The sequence below is a fragment of the Condylostylus longicornis genome, unplaced genomic scaffold (genome assembly GCF_029603195.1).
Source record: "Condylostylus longicornis isolate FDR11 unplaced genomic scaffold, ASM2960319v2 ptg000028l, whole genome shotgun sequence".
NCBI lineage: Eukaryota > Metazoa > Arthropoda > Insecta > Diptera > Dolichopodidae > Condylostylus > Condylostylus longicornis.
This window is the reverse complement of record NW_026577997.1, coordinates 6,549,267-6,572,219: the sequence shown is the minus strand read 5'-3', so window position 1 is coordinate 6,572,219 and position 22,953 is coordinate 6,549,267. Positions and strand designations below refer to the sequence as shown.

At 26.0% G+C, this 22,953-nt stretch overlaps 1 protein-coding gene across 8 annotated transcripts; it reads left to right on the top strand.

The window, feature by feature from the left end:
- Nucleotides 1–16,831, top strand: LOC129607671 (putative histone-lysine N-methyltransferase 1). 8 transcript variants are annotated; one of them, XR_008696831.1, is made up of 12 exons: nt 1–90; nt 4,597–4,972; nt 7,456–7,590; nt 7,717–7,795; nt 8,370–10,245; nt 10,310–11,710; nt 11,937–12,401; nt 12,480–13,265; nt 13,323–13,549; nt 13,620–15,897; nt 16,097–16,279; nt 16,606–16,737. XR_008696831.1 is itself a non-coding variant. In XM_055518819.1 (11 exons), exons 3-11 carry the CDS (start codon nt 7,472–7,474, stop codon nt 16,755–16,757), a joined length of 7,029 nt encoding a protein of 2,342 aa, XP_055374794.1. In that variant the 5' UTR covers nt 1–90; nt 4,597–4,972; nt 7,456–7,471; the 3' UTR covers nt 16,758–16,831. The 8 variants fall into 8 exon arrangements, 7 of the variants coding, with proteins under 7 accessions (XP_055374794.1, XP_055374787.1, XP_055374793.1 ...); XM_055518819.1 differs by lacking the exon at nt 16,097–16,279 and having other exon boundaries at nt 13,620–15,543; nt 16,606–16,831; XM_055518812.1 differs by lacking the exon at nt 16,097–16,279 and having other exon boundaries at nt 16,606–16,831.
- The last annotated feature ends 6,122 nt before the right edge of the window (nt 16,832–22,953 follow it).

Here is a 22,953-nt window from a genome sequence, read left to right as displayed (position 1 = left end):
AAGTGTTATTATAAGTGATAAAATGAATTTGAAAACGAATTTATTTGATTAAACCCTGTGTTATAAACATACACACGTACATACATTTAAGTAAGTAAGTAAAATGTGTTAAATTTAGAACTAGATTGTTAATTCAATATGGCATCTGCCGAAGTGCCATATTAAAAAAAATCTTATATTTTTGTACATCCATACATACCTATAATCTATATATGTATATATATTGTAAAATATACTCATCTATTATGTACATACATATGTAAACGCATGCATAAAAATATCGAGAAGGTAAAAAATTATTTTAGACATTGTTCGTTTTTTTCTTAACGCTTCATATTGACATACATAGGTATGTATACATGTATATGCATAAGAAAATAAATTCATATGTGTTCATTTCTGTACGACATTTCATACAATGTAATCGTATGTACATATGTATACTGTTATTATATGCCTTTGCAAACATAAATAGGTATGTGAATACACATATATTTGCGTATATGTATGTAAAAAAAAATTATAAAAGCGATAATCTAAATAAAACTTTTAATAAAAATTTTTTCAGTCGACTAAAATTTTTTGCGCTTGCGGTTGTTTTTATTATAGAATATCAGCCGTGACTGAAATATTTTCATTAAATTATTCTGCCTTGAGGTTTAGTCACGTTTGATAATTCAATTGAGGAACATATACTCGAGTATTATAATGCGAACTGAAATATAAAAAAAATAATTAATTTTAAAATTTGCAAAAACAATAAGCAAAAAAAAAAATTCAAAGTGGTATTAATACATAGATACATAAGTAAGTCCACAACTTTGTCGAATATTTCATTTAAAAATAAATATGGCGTGAAATAATTAATATTTTTGTGGCAGACATTTTGATGTTAAAAGCGTCAAAAATTTTATGAGAGAAATGAACAGAAAAAAAATTTTTTTGTGTCAATTTTATTTAAGTTACATAAGAAAACTGACGGATTTGATTTTTTTAATAAGAAAAATTGCATGTGGTAGCAAATAGTTGATTGATATTAGGAATAAAATGGCAGCTATAAAAATATTCTTAAGTGAACATTTCGATTTGAAATTTGTGTGTGAAAAATTTTAATTTCTATTTAAAACATATGTACATATGCATTTCAAAGAAATAGTTTAAATTTAAAAAGAAAAATTATGTATTATTTATGAAAATTTATTCAACATTTCATTATTCGAAGAACTAAAAGTGAAACTAATATGAAATATGTATAGGTGAAAAAGGGACGAATTGAAATTGCAAAAATTATCTACTGCATATAAAAAATTCACAATAACACATACTTGAGTTTGAGTATTATAAATTTAGAGTTCAGTAGAGATTCTTATCTTATTGTAAATTTTTCTTACAAAATCGATTTTTTTTAATAGACTCAAATCGAAAACCAGAGTATCGATCCGTCAAGAAATTGTATGGAATAATTTCGATGCGACAGAAATCGATTCAAAATCCATATAAAAAATTATGAAATGTACTGTGAAAAAATTATGAAATTAAGGAATTCGATTTTTAACCGTTTGAGTGCCAAAAATTTGCATATCTGCCGTGAAAATGCCGTGTAAAAAAGTGACTTTTAAAAAAAAAAAAATCATTTTCTAAAAACTTCTAGATTCTCATCGATAATTAACCGATTTTCTTGATTTTTTCTGTGTTTTTCTGAAGAATTGCAGTAGTTATTGAAATAAAGTAAACAATATAATGAACACAATATTTTATTTAGAAAAAAAAGAGAAAAAAACATGAAATAAAAAGAATTAACAATTGTGTTTTCCTGAACATTCGGTGTTTACCCCTTTCTTACACCGAATACAGATCCATGTTGATGGACGTAGTCCCGCACCATCCTTGTGACTACAAACCACACAGTGACACATCATTACTTTGGTCAGTATAATCATCACCCGACTATCACAAGTTTCGTATTACATTTTACGTATAAGAATCGTTGAATATCAATAAAATAAAATATTATTTGCAAAAAAATATCTACTTCAAAGAATAACACGAGTTAGGATTACAGTGTGAAGAAAAAACACGGCCGGTAAATGCGCACTGTACGCGGGAAGTGACACCTGCGCAATCGACGATTATAAACGTTCGGCACTTTTCGGGAACATTCGATTCGAAGAAATTCGACGATCGCTACTGTAACGGTTAATATGTAAAAAAAAATCCAATTAAAAAAATCGCATATCAAATGCCAAAAAATCAATTCTTTTCACATGTCCAGAGTTCATGTATTAAACAAAAAAAGAGAGTAGAATGATTTTTAGAAAAGTTTACACAAAAAAAAATAAATGTATAACTTAGGAAATTCATTAAAAAAATGAAAATTAAAAATTTTGAGAAAGATGTTGAATATAGTTGAATTTGAGCCTCATTTTATCAGATTACGCTGCATTCTTTATCATTTAGCACATTTAATAAGTTGTAAACAAAAAAAATCATTTTCCCAAAAGTTTTAATTTTACTTTCAGTTATGAAACTACAAAAAAAGATACTTTTTGCTTAATTTTTTTAAAATTGTTTTGTTAAGGCTTTTACGAAAATTTTTTTCAAGTAAAAATTAATTAAAACTAGATTAGAAAAACAAGATTAAAAAAATTTTTTTTTTAATCTTCTGTATTTTATTTTTAAATAGATTTTTATATCAATTACGTTACGCAAATTTAAAAATGAAATTTAAAACTATTTTAAATAAAACAAAAATAAATAAGTAATATTTAGATTAATATATAGTATGTACTTAAGTTATCTGTCGAACTGAAGAATTTTCGAAAACTGTTCTTATGTGCATGTGTATACATACATAATTATACAATTTAAAACAGGACGGTTCGGTTCAAGTGTTAAAATTCTCGGAAGGTGGTTTGCTCTAGATTTTCGAAAGAAAAACACGTTAAGGTGGATTCAGAAACTAAGTTGTAAGGGGTAATGTAGCACATCGAAAAAAAATAGGAGATTTTTTTGAGATAATTAACGTTTTTTGAAATATTTCAAGGTTTTCGATTCAAAATTTCGTGTTTGAGTAATTTTTAATTGAAAACGATAAGTGTGACACCAATCATCCGCATAATGTCATGTAGATCTATCTATATTGACAAAAAAGATTTCGAACACAACTTTGAAGTCACAGATCTTTATGGATAAAAACTTTAAAAGGAATGAAAAAAGTTTTTTATTCATTATTTACAATTAACGCTCTGCAAACGATCCAAAACCGAACGATAAAAAATCTTTTTAATTATAATTGGAGGGAGAATATTCCATTTATTCATCAAGCAAGTGGTATATTGTTATTGAAGAATTGATAAAATAAAACTAACTGTACACATTTACGACAACGGTATTAACCCAAAGAAGACATGTAAGTCTAAAAAACATTGTACATTAATGGTTTATCAACCTCCATGAGTATTGGAATAAGTCGTGGTGCAACAGTCTTAAGAGTAAATTTGAATAAATTAATACTGACCGCTTAAACAAAGAGTTAACCAGTAGATCGCTGAAAAAATATTGTAAAACTTCTTTATTGATTATCTTTTCTTTTCTTTGTTCGTTTGAAAATATAAATAATAATACATAAATAATACATTCATAATTCATAAATAATACATAAATTATAATTTTTGGTTTTAAACATTTGGTTTAATTTTTGATATTTGAATTTAAAATTAATTTTGTGCTCTGATTTTATCTTGATTTTATATTTAAAACCAAATTTTATTTTTACTTTATATCGGCTTTATGTACTTAATTTTAATTTTAATGCGAACTTGATTTCTTGAAATTTTTTTTGTTTACAAAAAAAATTTCAATAACTTTCATTTCCTTTTTTTTTACGTATATATTTAACATTATAAATATTTTTTAATAAGTAGATGACAAATGTCAATTAGTGTGAATTTTTTATATAAGAAATTACTTTTTCTTTTTTAAAAAGCAGATGACAAATGGACATTCGCGAATTATTAAGAAATTAATAAATTTGCTTACGACACACAATATAATCAATATAGCAGAGGAGTCAATATCGCAAACAACGTTTATTTGCAAAAATAATTTCATCTAGTAGATTTTATTTTTTCAAAAAATTTGCTTGCTAAATTGATAATTTAATAATTTTACCTGACAAACATTACGTGAAGCATAAAATCCGAATTTTGGGGATTCATTTGCGGGCTCTCCGGGAACTTTTTTTCATTAAGTTGTAATACCTTTCTGCCCCCTGGAGATTATACCAAGTTACTGGCTCAGCATGTATAGCCATTTTAATCAATAAAATTGCTGCTTCTCAACGTTTTAGTGTAGTCAAGGCCAGCGATGCCTTTTTTGACATTTTGAAGAACCGATTCACATAAGATATAGAATTTTCACATTATCGAGAAACAGAAATTCAATAAAAATACAATATATACGTACAATAATTAACATATTTTGACCATATTAATATTAAACAACAAATATCTGCTAAATTGTTTATTATATTAGTATTTACACATTTGATTGTTAAATATTCTATAATAAATGTTATTAAAATTTTTTATATTTTAGGTTAACTAAACAGTGAACAACATAACTGATTAAACTTATTTCTGAATTAGCAAATAAATAATTTCATGATCAACCAAGCGCAAAAACAAGTACAAAATATGGCTGATTATAAAAAAGTTGCAACACTATTGATAAATCAAATTATAATTACATATTTGAAATGATATCCTTATAGCTATATCAATATGAATTTTTTAAAATCATAGTTTAATAAAATATGTAATTTAAAATATTTTCAAAATAAATGCTTTGTGGTTTAAATCTATGTAGTGTTCATATTGTTTTTTAAATAAAATAAAATTAATAAAATTAAAAAAAAGTGATACAAAGCACAAATAAGAGAAAATCAAATTGGAATTCATGTTATTTTCAAAAAGTAAGTGTGAAATACAATGCAAAGCAACGCATTATAAACCATACATAGAACACGTTTTGTTTAATGTTTCTATTTAAATCTAGTTTACCGGAAGGAGGCAAATCGTAGATCTATGACCATGCAAAAATGGCAAACGATTACAATTTCGAAACTATAGTAACTTATTTGAAAAGTTCTGTTATCTCATTTTTTATTAGCATCCTAATATTTTGTTTAAGGGAACTTAAATGGAAAAAGCTTACGTATTTCCTTTTTACTTCCATGATTACATTTTCATCAAAATCGCGATTTAAATTTTTTGGATCACTTTCCATTCTCGCATCACTTTTAAAAATTACAAATTGTACAAAATTGTACTAAATTAATACAAAATTTTTTTTTCTTTTTTTGTCATTGTTTACAAATTCTAATAACATTTGCGTAAACGATTGCAATTTAAAATTTTTGAATTTTTTTGGTATGACAGGGAATTGGTTTTATTTGATACGTATTAACATACGAGGGCTGTCCCAGAATTATGTAGCCTAACCAAGAAAATACAAAAATTTTGAAAAAAAATAAGCCTGGCAGAAAGCCCTATCATTTTAAGAATTAACTGTCACACTTTTATTTATTTTTTTTTTTTTCAAATTATCGACTATTAATAGTAAAGCTTTTCAGTAAATTTTTAATATGGATAAAATTGGTCATCGTTATGTCATTCAATATTTTTATTTGAAAGTCTTAGCCCAGCCTGTATCAAAAGTGAACTAGATTCTACACTAGGGGAGTCTGCTCCCTCATACGCAATGATTAAAAATTGGGTAGCGCTGTTTAAACGGGGCTCTTATAACATTCTTAAATCTCATGTTTGATTTATGAGATAAAAAATCGTACACGCGGACTATGCTGTGTATAAATGTAGTTGCATATAGAAAATTCTGCAAGAAAAGTTCTGTAATAGTTGTGGAGAGTTCTACACTTGCATACATCTACATTACAGCGGCTACTAAGATTCCCTACATCCACTGCCTTTAGGGGATCGCTAAGAACTTCGAGAAAAATTTTACCTCGTTGCAAATTGGTTTCAGGATAGAAGAGTAGCACGAGCAACTATAAAAACGACTTCGCGGATGAGGTAATTAGGTCACTCATCATGCCAAAGTGCAATGTTTCACATGATGGCGCTCCACTTTTGTTGGTAGGTCTATATCATTAAGTTATAGAGACGGCATGTTAGGTGACATGAGATAGAAAATGAGACTTAAAATGATAAGAAAAGTTCTGAAATAGTTTTAGAGACTTGTATGCATTTGCATTACGGGGGCTACTAAAGTTTATCATTGCTATCGTCCCTGGGCCATCGTTCGGGAAACTTCGAAAAAAAATTCATCTAGATGCAAATAGGTTTCAGGATAGAATAGTACAAGGAACTAGAGAAACGATTTCGCGGATGACCCAATTGGGTCGATCATCATCGCATAGTATATGCACGGACAAACGTCTGTGCGGGGGAAGACAAGGGTGTATTTGAGTGAAAGAGATAACTTCTTCGAATCTATAGAAACGTATCTGAGAGTCGCAAAACTAGACAACTATTAGGAATGTTGAATTCATTATAGTTGTCTAGTACCTTCCGAAGCAGTAAACAGACGCGAGTCACATTGTATTGGTTGCCGATGCATATGGCCGTACAAAGAAATGAAAACCGATATTTCGCAATCAGAGAAATTAAGTATTAAAACACTTTAAGAATATTATAAGGTTGGGAAAGAATTGTGAGAATTTTCACCACTGGCTTGATAAGGCACGGCACATTTAAAGAACATATTAGAAAATTGGCTAAGGTAGACTAAGGAAACCTCAAAACATTATCTAGGGAAATATATGTTGATAGTTAATGTGAATCTAGATTTAAGGGGAGGAGGGGGGGTTGGCTGAAAAATACTGCATAACTTTACCTGTCTGTAGTATCAGTATTATAAAACACATAATGGAAATGCCAAAAATATAGTATATACGTAAAATATAGGAGATGTCACGATCGCAACAAATTTCAGTGAATGATAGAATTTATTTAAAGTTTGCGAAATGATAATGAAATTATTGCAACCTAACAAGCTGTGTCGATCAAAACTGAATATTAGTTGTTTATTTCAGTTTTATTATTTAATAGAAGGAACCAATTGATTTTCTAATACAAAATTCGATTTTAGGAAACTGAATCTTTATTAATTGCGTATTTTTTATTTTTGCCCATATTTAATATGTTGTTTTGGTCACATAATAAATGAGTCGTTGGAGAAAACTGCATTTTTATTACTAATTTGCCTTTATTATCAAATAAACAGATAACTTAAAGCACAAAACATATAAGATGACTTGATACTTGGGTTAACAGTTATATATTTACATACATATATATATATATATATATATATGTAAAATATACCTTATTATAATATAGTGCTTTTTAATATTTTTGTCATATTTTTTTTTTTCAGATAAAAATTACTGAACATGGAAGATAAACGATTTGCAAATTTAAAACAGGATCTACCATTTTTAGAAATGTTAGTTTCTAACATAAAGAATTCACTTGTAGGCAAAATTATAGATGTGATCAAAAATAACGAAGTGTAAGTTATTTATAAAGAGACTAAAAATATAAGAATTAAAAATTGCTCAGAATTTATTTCATTTCATTATAATACAAAATTTGTGAAATTATTCGAAATCTATATAAATGAACGTATTTTTTAAAGGCATTCAACGGTTACCGATGAAAGACTTACAAAAATGAAGAACATAGTAGAACAATTGAAGAAAAAACATAAAATTTCGGTAAGTAAATGCAGTTTTTAACCAAGAAGTGGGATAATTTACAACTTCTTCAAATATTTTAAATAATTTTAGATTATATCAGTTTAATTATATGTAACAGTAATATATGAATAATAAGTAACAATAAAAATATTAAAAATTTTATCATGGAGAAAAATAGAATAGAAATAAAGAAACCTTAATATGTACATACCTAAGCATGTTTAAGAAATAAGTTTTATTTTAAGTACAATTATTGTAGTTCCGTATAATGTTTACCGTTCCTTTGTTTAGCTATTACGCTTTTTTTTTATTTGTTTTTTTTTTTTAATTAAACTTGCTTAAACTAGCTTAGTTATTTGCCACCTAGTTCTTTTCTTTTAGTAATGACAGTTTTTCCTCGATATTTAATATTCAAACAATTATTTAATATGTCTAGTCTTTCAGTTTAATTAAAATTTATTTAAAAATATAAAATAGAATTGAAACACAACAGAAACATAAAATAAATTTAATGTAGAATATGATAAATTAAAAGCATTAGTGTGTTCTATGTACGTATATAAATAGGTACACATTTTTGATTTTTTTTTAGGAGACACAAAACAAAGTTGGCATGGACACCTCAGAAAAATTAAAAATCAAGAAAAATGAAGGAAAAATATTGGATTATATAGATTTGGAAAGTAGTGATGATGACGAGAAAGTGAACCAAAACAAAAGCAATAATGTTCAAAAAAATGAAGATTCTAGTGACGAAGAAATAGAATTTTATGAGGTACAAAATTCTACTTCTAAAACAAATCCTCCAAATCCGGTTAAAACTTCAGAAAATGTTATAAAAGTTGAAAAGGATAAAGATCTTGATAGCGATTTAGAAATTATATCTGACTCTGAAGATTCTTTTCAAATTAAATCGGTTAAATCTAATAAAACTGATATAGAAATAGAGTTTTCCAATCATAATCCAACTGATGAAACAAAAAAAAAATTAGATAGCATAAAAAAAGAAGAAAAATCTCTTTTTACAAGAAGAAATGATCGGAATATATCAGAAAAATTGACTGATAAAAGCGATTCAAATGAATCCCGTGAATTATTGAATGAAAAAAAAGAAAATATTCCAATATCTAAAAATATTAAAGACACTAATATAATAGAACTAGAAGATAGTGATGATGAATCAGATCATTCCCATACAGAATCTCTTCTTTCAATGAACTCCACGGAAATGAATGAAATTGTAGAGAATCTTAAATCAGAGCAAATTGAAAAAATTGCAACAAATGGGAGAAACAAAAGTATTGTCGAAATCAAAGATTTATCTTCAAAACAAGTAAATAAATTAGGTAGACAGGATGTAATGAAAAGTCCCTATTCGAATATTAACAAAAAAGCAAAATGCTCTAATAAGGAAATTTCCTCTTCAAAAGATAAAATATTGGATAAAAACATGGTGAATGAACCGCTTTCTAATAACAACGAGGTCTTGAGCAACGAAAATGATATTATAATGCAATTAGTGCAATTCACAAATAATCTTGAGAAGGGTTTCTCATCACTAATAGAACCAAATACAATTGCTGTTAAACCAAAAAATAGGGATCCGCGATTAAACAAACATTTAAATAACACTATTGAAACAGTAACAAATACTGTACCAGCAAATGTTAATTCTCAAATTATGTTGTCTAAGAGCAATGTTAAGGTTGTATCACCAATATGTCCAGTTCTTGCAGTTCCATCATCATCAATTTCATCTCAGCAACAGTTATCAGTATCGGCACCAATAATATCACTTCAACAATCCTTACCAGTACAGGCATCAATAATTCCAATTCAACAACCAATGCCTGTACCCCCACCATTAATTCAACTTCAACAACCTCCATCAAATATTGAAAAGTTACCCATGGTCGTTATACCACCTTTTCGTAAAACTAATCACCCACAAAATCCTATCACTGTTCCACCGCCTCCATCATATCATAAAGAAGACATTATAAGTGCCTTGGAAAAGTCTGAAATGCTACCAAATCAAAATAATGGAAAAGCCAATAATCTTCAAAATAATAATTCGAAACCTATTTTCACAACATCTAAACAAACTTATGGTGAATACTTGAGACAGCGTGATGAAGCGAAATTAAGAGCTGAAAAGGAAGCTTATGAAAGAGGTCTTAGACAGGCAGAACAATTAGGTTTATATAATTCAGCAGATAATATAAGAAACAAGCAAAAGCAAGAATCAAATCCTCCTGACAAGGAAATAAATAGCGCAGTTCCCACAACGTCAACAAACTCAAAAGTTGTGGATATTGATAAAGGTCGAAAATCAGAAAATAATGAAAAAACAATTGTAAATATTTCTACAAAACCTGATACAAAAGCTTCGGACGTAAATTCTGAAAATAATAATGAAGAAAAGAACAATAAAACAAAATTTGTTAAAAAAAAAGGTAGAATAACAGGTATATTATTTTTTTTAATACATTTCTTACTTTACATTAATTACGATTAATAATCCTTTTCCAGTGTTGTCTGATTCATCTTCAGAAAATGAAGACGAATTCGTAAAAGAACCAGTTCTTAAGAATAAATCAAACGAAAACAAAGGACAAAATGAATTAAACCCAAATAATACAATAGCTTTATTGAAAATATTCACAGATTACTTGGTCGAAAAGCAGATACTAGACGAAAGTAAAATTGAGTCTCTTTTAAAAGATGAGCATTTAAAAAAAATAAGTACACAAAATGAAAAATCTGTTATTACAGAAACAAAGAAAACGCAGAAATGCGATATAATTGATCAAATAGAGACAAAAGAACACATACCAGAAAAAGTTAAGCGAAGTAGAAGGGTTAGTAAAAAATCCACTACAAAATCACATGCAAACGTTTCTGATGTTGCAAATGATAAAATGTCTAGAGAATTAGAGAAGTTGCATGAACAAATTGATGGATTTTATGACCGAGATGAAATATTAGCTGCAGCAGGAAAACATCGTGCTTCATCAAAGTTAGCTTTACAAAAGATGAAGAATAAGACGGCAGAACAATCTCCAAATGACGATGAGTCATCAACAGATGGTGAAACACATACAAATATAATAACTCTTAATAAATCTACAACTGAAGATCAAATTTGTACAATATCAAAAGCGAAATCTATACTGCCATTGCGAAAATCATGTTATGTCCAAATATCAAATAACATTAGTGATCCCAAATTTATAAAAAAAAATAATTATAATAAAAATGATAAAGCTATTGAAATTCAATCATCTCTAAGTGCACTGACTTCTGCACATTATGAGTTACAAAATATTATAACAAATGAAAAATCAAATATAATCGCAAAAGATGATGATTATGATACGGACGATTTTTCATCACACTTAAAGGAAAAAAAAATTAAAAAAAAGTTGAATAAAAAACTAATTTCAAATTCAGTTGTTCCCAAAAGAGAATTAAAAATTATTTTGAAAAGACTCACACCAGAGGAAATTTCTCTCGCATCAAGTACAGATAAAGTACCAGTTCTTAAACCACTGTCAGTAGTACCAGCATTATCTCACTCCCAAACTGATAGATCAAGGAAAAAAAATAATTTCCAGCTAAAAGAAGATATGTTAAATACTAATACAAGTCATCATTGCAAAAATAAAGAATTTATGAAAAAATGTATTCTATGTAATAAAAGTCCTAGAGATATTGTCTCACATTATGTAAATCTTCATTCAAATGAGTCAAATAGTGAAGTGTACTGTGCACGATTACCTAATATTATTGTTGAAAAATTCAAATACGAACATATTATTGGAAAGCTGTTGGAAAAAAATCCATTTAAATACGAAGTTGATTGCATATTTTGTGGTGATAAAATTTTTGGTTTTCATACTGAGCTTTACGAACACTATGCACAACATACAGGTTAGTATGGTTCACTAACCATTAACTAAAAATATAATAAAACTAAGATTTATTTCAATAATTTAAAAAATTTTTGTAAAATGGCCCCTTTGAAATGAATATTTTCAAAGTATTCCTCTCTCTTTACACATCGATAAATATTTTTGAAAACTTATTTTATAATTTTTAAATGAATTTTTTCTTTTTAATTCTTCTTTGAAATATGTGCATACTTTTTTTGTTGTAGGTGAATTTGCTTGGCAATGTAATTCTTGTAATAAGAAATTTCCGTCTAAAAAAGATGTCTTAAAACACTGTAAAACTTCATGCGTAAATGATAGTAAACCACTGAGAATTTATGTTTATAACAAGGAGAGCAAAATTATTGCAACTTTTTGCGCTGCATGTAATTTCATACAATTAAATAAGGCAAACATTATACGGCACTTACAAAATCATCACTTTATTTCAAAAGAACCAGAAAAACTTTGCGAAATGTTAGTGTTGGTCGAATTTTCTAAATCTTCATCAACGACACGCCAATTATGTACTTCATATTCTTCCATTGATGTGAATTTAGAAGATTTTTGCGACAATAATTCTAATGTATATGACGAAAATGAAATAAATATGATTGATATTGAAGAAAAGGTGAAAGAAAATATTAGTTCGAATGCAGAACAAAATTTTTCGACCGCAACCAATGATAATGGTTTGTACCACTATAAATATATATATATATATATATATTTATTTTTCTAATTATTTTCTAATTTCATAAAATTTTAAGATATCGACATAAAGCCTATGGTTATGGAAGAATTAAATGAAATATTTTGTGAAACTTCTACATTACAAAATGGACAAAATGAAACAGAAGAAGATAACATTGAAAACGATGTTGTTGACATAAGAGATGATGATGATGACATAATTTACATTGATTCAGGAGATGATGAAAGTGATGCAACTTTATCAATTAATTCAGATTCAAATTTTATTAGCGTTAGTGATATTCAACATGAATCGACACCATATGTTCATTCGAAGGGAAACTGTCCGTTAAAGCCTTGGCTTAATGATTGTTGTAGTTTAGATAAATCGAAATCTAAAACCATTTTAGCTAATATGGATTTATCAAATTTCTTTAAATGTATAAAATGTAAATTTTCAACAAATGCAGATGATCAAATGCTGAATCATTTAAAAAAACATAGATTGGATAATTTAGTTGGATGCTTATCACAAAACAGTATTGAAGGCGATCAATTTGAATCACGAAACAATGAAGAAAACTTTGAATGTTGTTATTGTGGTGTAAAGTCAAAAGATCCGTCTGACTTAATTTTTCATATAAAATCTGAACATGAGGGTTCAAATGTACAGTGTTCAAAATGTTTTTATAGAAGTTGTTCCATTTTTAGCGTCAAATTGCATATAAAAATGTTTCATCAAAATGATGGTAAAATAATAATATGTGAAGGAACTGAAATTCCTGTTTTAAAGCAGTTTGAAATTATGCTCGAAAAACGTCAACAACATTTAAAGCCTTTTGAATGTCATCTATGCAAAAAAGGTACTTTTTTAATTACTAATATATTTATTAATAATTCAAGCAATTTCAAACTTATAGGTGAAAATACAAAATTCTATCTAAAGAATGATTATGAGAAACATTTTAAAACTATGCATAGATATATGACTATTCCCTCATTAAATAACCGTGGTATGTTGTGTTGTCTATATTGTACGTTTGAGACGAATTTAAAACAGGAAATAGGAAATCATATGGCGAATTACCATCCTAACAGAGAACAATATGTAGCATTTAGATTTAGAAATCCAAAATTTAACAAAAAGGTATTTTGTGAACTTAGCAAACAATATCAGCTTGGAATTATATTCTAACGATTTTATTTCATACAAATAGAAATCTTCTTCCACTCCGGACTCAACATTTTTAGTAGATTTATCAGAATCGGTTCTTAAAAGTAATTTTATCGACCCTGTACTTGCTAATAAGAAAAGAACCAGTATTTCTGCAAGCAAAAGTACGTTGAGGAGCCTTGCAGATAAAAAAAATGAAACAATAAGGTCTATTAAAAATCTTTCAAATGATTTAGCAGTATGTTGTGATTCACAAGAAAATGAGCAGTGTACTGAATTTGCTAATACCCTAGAATCTTGTCAAAATGAGCTCTATGAAATGGCTAAGCTTGCTGTATTTCATACTGGCTTTATTGAAAGTAATTTATATGTTTGTCCAATGCAATATTGTAAACTTCATTTCAACGATTACGAAAATTGGTTTAATCACGTAAAAAGCAAGCATCCGGCTATATTGAATTTGAAATTTAGATGTCCACATTGTCCCAATTTATACGCAACAAATGAATTCAAAGAGCATTTTGATGAGAACCATCTTAAACATAAATATTTTTGTTATATTTGTGGAACTTCTGCCATCTCGAAAGATAAAGTAGAAAATCATTTCCAGGAAAAGCATCAAGTATCAGATACAATATGCAAATTATTATTGCCAAACAACAAGTATACTGAAGAATTTTTCGTAGTTCTGCCAACTGAGGCAAACTGTGATAATAAAACATTAATACTTCATATGAAAAATATATTGATTAAGGTGCCTCATAAAAATTTAAGTACGAAAGAAAAATCAGTGATATTACCGAAATTTGTTGCATTGGAAAGTGAGCGTTATAAATGTCCAGAAAAAAATTGTTCATGGACAACTCAATCAGAAAAGAATTTAGAAGAGCATTTTAAATACATTCATAAAACTAGCAAATCATTTAAATGTTTACACTGTTCTTTTCATATTGATGAAGGAAACCGAGATTTTGATCGTGTAAAAGATCATTTACGTATACATGGAGAAATTTTATATGTTTGCACCAAATGCCGCTTTTTTGATCATCAACGCCAAATTGTACAAAAGCATATTAGAACAATTCATAAACTACATCTGAACATGACCAAAATTGTACGTTCTTTTCGAAATGACGTAGAGAAATGTGTTTATCAAACATGTTTAGAAGAAGGACATATATTTTTATCACTTTCATTTTGTCCAATATGTGAAGAAGATTTAAAAGATCCTGATAAAATTGTAGATCACCTTAAAAGCCAACACTCTGTTGATGTAATCTTTGAATGCCAATATTGCAAAGGACCATTTACAAAGTTGGATTATGTAATTGGTCACATTAATAAAGATCATGACAAAGTTTTAAATATACGGTGCAATTTTGAGTACATAAAAAAGTCCACCTTCGACCAAACAAATATTCAAAACCAAACTGAGGTAAAATCTGTTAAAGAGAACATTTCATTTTCCACAAATAATAAGCGAACAAGAACAGAAGATAATGCAAAAGCTGATTATCTGCAAATTAAAAAAACAAAAATTGAAGATTCAACAACCGAATCGGAAAGAAAATCATTTCACGTATATGTTTGCGAAGAATGTACCTTTGAATCATTTACACGATCAGATTTGATAACACACAAAACGCAGGTACACTCAAATAATTTAGATTCATCGATTGCTTCGTCATCAACATATGAAGGTAGCAATAACAAGAATCAAATAAATTGCCAACATTGTAAATTTAAATGTAATACACAAGAAGCTTTGAATGAACATCAGTTAATAGAGAATCATGTAAATGATAAAGTAACATACCGCTGTAACAACTGCTCTAACAATTTTGAGAATTTAATGGATTTAAAACTACATAATTTAATGGAACATAATGAATTATTAGCTAAAAAACCACAAAAAGTTATTGAAACCGATTTATTACAAAGAGAAAAAATATATCACTGTGAGTTTTGTAAGTTTTTTACAAATTCGGTACTCATAATGAGGGAACATAAATACAAGCACAAAACCATATTTTATAAAAATGAAAATAGAAATACTAATAACAACAATTATAATAACAATAATAACAGTAATACAAATATTAATAATGATAATAGTAATAACAGTAATAGTAATAATAATAATAATAATAATAACAATAATAAAAATAATAACAATAATGAAATTCATGTCAATTCGATATCAAATATTGCACCAAGTAGTTCTATTTCTAGTCATCCTTTAATAAGAGTAAGGCCTATTGAAACCTTGATCGATCCAAAAGTAGCTACTGTCAGGTTACATACGAACGCTTCAAATGAAGGTAAATTTTTTTAAAATCATCTTTTGTATTTTATGTCAAATATATATGTACATATATTTTTAATTGATTTTAATAATATTATTTTCAAATTTTACGTGCATATTTGTCCAAAATTCTTTTAATAACTCGGAACTTATTACGGAACTTATTTTTATTATATTTGAAATACATATAAACATATTTTTTTTCCTTTTGTCAGTAAAATATATGAAAAATCCAAGGACAGGAGCTACAGACCTGAAATAAAATATTTAAAATATTTCAACTAATATAAAATTCTGACGTTATATTAAAATCGCCAATTGTTTTCCAGATACGTTTGTTTCTAAGAAAGGGCTGTAAAACAGACTTTAAAGGAGGCTAGTAAAAAGTACATTGCTAAGTACGTATCCAAAAGTCTCCAAATTTTTGAATATATTTAGAGAATAGGTTTATTTTTTAAATTTAGGTTCAAAAAAGTTGCAGACATGGTTTTTAGGTCATATTTTTAATTTTAAAGTCGCGTAAATTAAGCACTAAGTGATCAGCCAATATATACATACATTTGTTTTGCCCTTCCAAGTTTCTGTCCATAATACTATTTTACTCGAGATGTTTAGCGGTGTGCTTAATTTTGATCTTTGTACTTTACATTTTCTTTAACATTTTAATATCAATTGTAATTCTGCAATCACATATGTATTATAAAATAATTTTATTTCATTTCAGGCGAAAACTATAAAGTACTGCGAAATATTTTAGAAACAAATCTTGATCAATCAAATGTTCAAAGAATACCAACAATAATTACCCAAAAAACTGGCTTATCACATAAAACAACAACACCACCAGTTTCAACTGTATTTCATCAAAATTTATAAATTATAGAACAAAATTTAAGAAAAATTATTTAAAATGCGGAAAACTTAAAATTTAATATAATAAAATTTGGAGCAATCGGTGATATCAAAACATTTTTATGTTGTTGTATAATTATAATAATAATAATAATAATAATGTCTAACTAGATGTGACTTTCGTCTTTTATGAATTATGAACAAATCATTTTTATTAAGAAAATTTTCGCTTCTTATAGATTTAAAGAATTTAAATAATTAAAAATTGAATTTATTATTTTAATCATATTTTTTTTTTTTTTCTCAAATTGCTTCAGATTTTTGAAATGTGTAGAGATTTATGTAAATATTATTATGAAGTGAATAAAATTTGTTCTAGTTAATATTAAAATTTATTTAAAAATCTATGAATTAGTTAGAATAGATAAGAATTGAAATTAATTCAATTGAATTAATATTTTAAATAATCCGTTTTTTCCAATTAAACAAATTTAAAAATTTTATATTTTTATTTGTATTTTATTTTGAAACTTTTGAAATTTTTTATTATTTCTTATCAATTTTTTCTAATTAATATTAGCTTAATTGAAATTGTTTTTGAAAAGTAAATATTTAGGAAAAACTGAAATATTAATAAAAAGAACCAGTATAAAAGAAGACTTTATCTTATTCAAAACAATAAAAATTCAAATAGCGTTAGTTATGTAAGTTGTAAAATATGTAAGTATAGTAATTTTGTATCAAAATTATTTTGTAAGTCCGACTATTAAAATAAGGATTGCTATTAAGTAATATTAACAATAAAAAAATTATGTAGAAATTCAGTGTTGCAAACTAGAAATTTTTAAATTTTAATTATACGTTTTCGATTAAACTAATTTTGCTTCGAATTTAAGTTTAACGTTTTGTTTCTGTTGTAGTAGGGTGTAGAGATTGCGTTACTAAAATATTATTGAACCAAAAACTATATAAATTTATAATTAATTTGTAATAAATTTCTTTAGTATTTAATTTAATAATAGGGGCCATAAGAATTTTTTGCATCAAAGAAGAAAAATGGGTCCTTCATCATTTTTTTTATTCATTTAATTCAATATTTTTTTTAAATGCTTATTTTGAAATTTATGATATGTATATAAATTAAATTGTTTTTTATGAGAACACTAAGGCTTGTTAAATATAAGTTTTTATAATAGATAAATGAACTTGATAAAGTTTTTGTATTCTAAATTCAAGTTTTGTATTTTATTATATATTTAATTTTTAATGAAACAAAAATATTCTCAGAGCAGAAATTTTTCAATTGAAAAACTTGAGATCTGAACAAAAATCATGTAATTTTAATAATTTTATGGGAATGGAAAAAAATGGTACATATGTTGATTTTATTAAATATATATTAAAGTAATATTTATTTTCAATAAAAAATTTAAATTGATTACAATTAATAAAATTGGAAAACAAAAGTTATTCTTTTAATGAAAATAATGAAAATTTTTAATTTGCATCCTGATAATACAAAAAATTTATTTATATTTTTATATTTTCGTTTATTTTTTATATTAATATTTAAAATTGCATTTATATAAATTAATATATAAAAACATATATATCTTAGAAATTTAACAATCCCACAGGTTCAACGTCTGGAAAAACGTTTTAAATTCTTAAAATATTAAGATAATTTTCTAATTACTAAAACAATTATAATTATGTATTAATAAATTTAGTATTATATTATCACATATTTGATTAGAATTTATTTTAGTACATAAAATTTTCAATTATTGTATTACAGAATACCTAATAATAATGATTTTTTTATACACGATATACATTAGCTGATATACATATATCGTTAGCGTATGTATTATATTAGAATTATTAAAAGATAACCGATAAAATCGATAAAATAATTTTTGTACTAAAAAAAAAATCTAGGGGCCTGTCATTATTGTTTTTATTATTCAGATTTTTTCTAAACTTTTATTCATTTTTGTTGTCATAATTAAAAAATGAACTGTTAAAAATAGTTACCAAATGAACTGTTAAAAATAGTTGCCATAAGCTCAGCATCATCATTTTTAAAAATGAATGACATAGCTGTCTATTATTTATTAATTTTTTTTTTCTGTGGTGAAAATTAGTTTTTATCTTTCACTCATTTTTTCACTTTTTTGTGACAATAATGACATAAGATCATAAAAAGTCTATCAAGGCTACAAAATTCATCGAATAAAGCCACAAAGCCAAATTATTTAGTTTAAGAAATTATAAATGCAAAATATTTAAATTATCATCTATATTCTCTGTATTAGACGATGCATAAATTTTTGATGATGAGTTTATATTCAAATTTTACAATTGTGTTGTAAAAACATGCGCAATGTAATTTATATTCTTTCATGTTGTGTTTTTATTTAAGCTTCAATTTTATAAAATTTAGATTTTATAATTTAAATATGAAATTTTTTGTATTTTAATGTTGTTAAGTTAATATTAAAGTATAATTTTCCTTAAAAAAAAATTAAAAAATAAAAAATTGTTTTATTAATAAACAAAAATTTCTAAGATTAAGATTATAGATTTCTTTAATGATTAGGGAGTTTTAAAAATTCAGCCTTAATATGTTATATGATTGAATACAGTTGAGAATTACTGTCAGGAACTAATTATAGGTTACTTTTTCAGAATCTATTAATATCTTACATTTTTCTATGTGATTTTCTTTTTCAAACTTAAATGCTTTAAAACTTTAAATATGCTACGATTCTCGAACTTAGCCTTTTGCAGTTTTGATTTATCGAACATGGTTTCAATTTAGATCAAAGTTAAAAGTGAATTTTCGGAAATCTTCTTCGTTTCTGTTTAATTCAACGGGTATAAGGGGTATTATCGTGCAATATTGAACGAAAGATGCGAATTTGAACATTCAAATTAAAAATTAGCATTCAATTACAAGGAAAGTAGGAACTAATTTTTAAAGTAACAAAAATTTTAAAGTAATTGCTTGTAAATATTGTAAATTTATGAAAAAATTAAAAACGAAATTATTTTTCTTAAGAAACAAAATAAAATTTTAAAAAATGTTGAGATCAGTAATTTTAATTGAACCAATCCATATCAAATTAATTCATAATAAGAGCCATTCATTATAAATTCATATACATATGTATGTAAAATATGTATGTGGTTGCACATGTAAATAAGTAACATACAAACGTAAAATTGTAAGAGAAACAAAATTTTATTTGTATATCCAATTCCAAAGTTGCTTTTTAAAAAAAATTTTTAAAATAAGACTTGGAATACTTCTGATCTAAGGTAGATTTTTAATTTAAAATTTTAAATTATACTTACAACAGCAAAATTAAAAAATCTGATAATTTTTTTGTGTTCCAATTTTAATAATTAATAAAATAATAAGAATTTAATAAGAATTTTATTGTTGACAAAATGCATATGAAAGCATTTGGATGCCATACTTAATATGTACATATGCACGTATGTACTATGGTGAATTTATAATGAAAAAATATGAGAATTTTTTTAGCAATAAAAAAATTGATTTTATAACAAAAATATTCAAAAACAAGAATAAATAGAGTTGACCTTGTCAACTCTGGGTTATCCGTACGAATTAGTTATCCTATGTACGAATAAATATGCCATAACTGACTGTGTGACAGATTATGACTTTAAGTTGCCGTATTACCATATTAATTTATGAAAAATTTCAGTACCATGTGTTTTTCAAAATACTGTGTGCGCCAAACTACTATTGAAATTGTATGGCAGCTACAAGAAAGAGCTAAGAAATTTCAACGAATTTTATCAAGCACATCGGCCCTACTAATATATTCGCTTGTGTGTAATATCAATATTACACCTTTTATAGTTTCTGAGATATGGCCAAATAACTGTTGAAGTTGTACGATAGCTAACAGAAGGAGCCAAGCAATTTCAACGACTTTTATCAAACACATTGGCCCTACTAATATATTCGCTTGTGTGAAATAGCAAAGCTTTTATAGTTTCTGAGATATAGCCAAATAAATTTTGAAGTTGTATGGCAGCTACCCGAACCGGTACCCCGATCATATCCAATTTAAATAGTGTTCTGGAACTTACTACAATAAATCATTTGTGAATATTTCGTGAACTTATGTAGCTCAACTAGTTTTTGAGTTATCGCTGTACATTATTTGTACATACTCATGTACATATACATACATGCATATGTTTTTTTACTAATTACATATGTATGTATGGCCTAAGTTGTAAAATAAATTCAGTGAATTTACTGGAACTGAGTACATATTTTTACATTTTTATTTTAAATTAATGTATTAATTTTATTAAAAAAATTTTATTTTAATGCATACATACATACATAATACATATGTATGTATGTTCATATTACGTACATGCATACGAAATTTTGCAAATGTTTGAAGTTTAATGAGAGTTTGTGATCAGTTTTCCGTAAATAAATATTAAATGTTACATGAATTCTATTTTTAGAAATGTTAAGAAAAAAAAAATTTTTACAGATTAAAATATTAGTCCTAAACAAATATACTTACATACATAATGTGTATTCCTTTATACTTACATACATATGTATGTACTCATAATTTTTTTACATTCTTTACTACGATATTTGAAAATTTTAATTCGGACACATTTAATATGCGTACATACACATGTGTGTATATTAAAAATATAAAATGTTGTGTATGATCGATATGAAATTTTGAAAATATCGTAATATTTTCATGGCATATTTAGAATAATTTTTCTTTAAAATAGTGTTACGTTATTCAAATTACTGAATTTATGAGAAAAATCCTTTATTATCGAAATTGCAACACTGCCTAGCCCTCTACATACTTTGATATTATTCTACGAAAATTCTTTTTTTTTGTTGTTTGTTTTGTTAGTATGTATATATATAGTTTTATTCTATTTGATCGCCATCCATGTCCAGTGTGACATTTTTATGTTATTGCCATATTCATTGGAATTCTGATAAATGATTAATATATTTAATAGAAATATAAAACAATTATGAAATTTTTTTCGAAAATTCGAAACAAACATAGATACTTACATATGTACATTAACAGCATAATCTCGTATCTTATATTTTTTACTCACTTTTTTATTCACTTTCAAATCAGAATTCTCAAGTATTTTCTAATGGATATTTCATTTTGATTTCCAATAAGATTACTCATTTTTTCAATTGGATTTTTGCAATTTTCTCTCAAATTATCGACTGAACGTCTGACTTTCAAATACAAAACGAATAAGGTTTGAATTCATTTTAGAAAAAAACGAGATACACAATATTGAATAATTAATCTGACTCGAAAATTACATTATACAAGAATATGTTAGATAAATTTCTCACTTTCTTTTCACTTTTCGAGTAAAATATCGAAATAGAGAATCGGGCCCTACATATTTATGAAGAAATGAAGTAAGTTTATGTAAGTTATTTTATTAAATAAAAATCTTTTTAATGGGAGCAAATAAACACAAACACATCTATCAAAAATGTCAAAATTGATGTCTTACACAAACAGAATAGAAAAAGTACTATAAAAAAAACGGAAAAAGTACTAAAATAATATAAACAAAATTAAAATGGGTTCGTAAATTGCATGTGAGTGTTCACTGTTCATAACGATTTTCTAGTCAAGAAAACTTTGTATACAAATTTAAATTATAATAATTTTGAGTTCTTAATTTTCCAGGACATAGTATTGTAATAAAGGACGCTGGACCGTAAAAAAAATTCGTTCTATGAATTTTTTTTTTTTTTAAATTTTCGACTGGTAACACTATTGAAAAATATGTAATATCAATGTGTGCAATTTGATCCCCACTTGTTTTTTTTTTTCATAAATTTTTTGCAATTTTACAAATCATAAAATCTTATTTTTTTTGATTTAAAATTAAGTTGTATAAAAAAAAAGCAAACTAAACAAAAACCAAAATACCGTTATTTTCCTTTATAATGCGCATAATTTTCAAAACTTTGTACAGTCTATTGCTGGATAGAATTTGATTTGGTTATTGTCGAATCTCATTGACTTACATAAGTGATTTGAGTTTAGTTTGTACTGTGTGTCTTGTGTTTAAAGAAAATAATAATTTTAATATGTAATTTTTAAACATTTTAAATTGTGATCTGAAAATAAATTGTATTTTA

Bases quoted from the DNA above. Each gene is read 5' to 3' on its own strand.
- LOC129607671 (XM_055518812.1), top strand. From the start codon at position 7,472: ATGGAAGATAAACGATTTGCAAATTTAAAACAGGATCTACCATTTTTA. The intron at 7,591-7,716 runs GTAAGTTATTTA...TATTTTTTAAAG, and splicing joins GTGATCAAAAATAACGAAGT to GCATTCAACGGTTACCGATG. The intron at 15,898-16,605 runs GTAAATTTTTTT...ATTTCATTTCAG, and splicing joins TACGAACGCTTCAAATGAAG to GCGAAAACTATAAAGTACTG.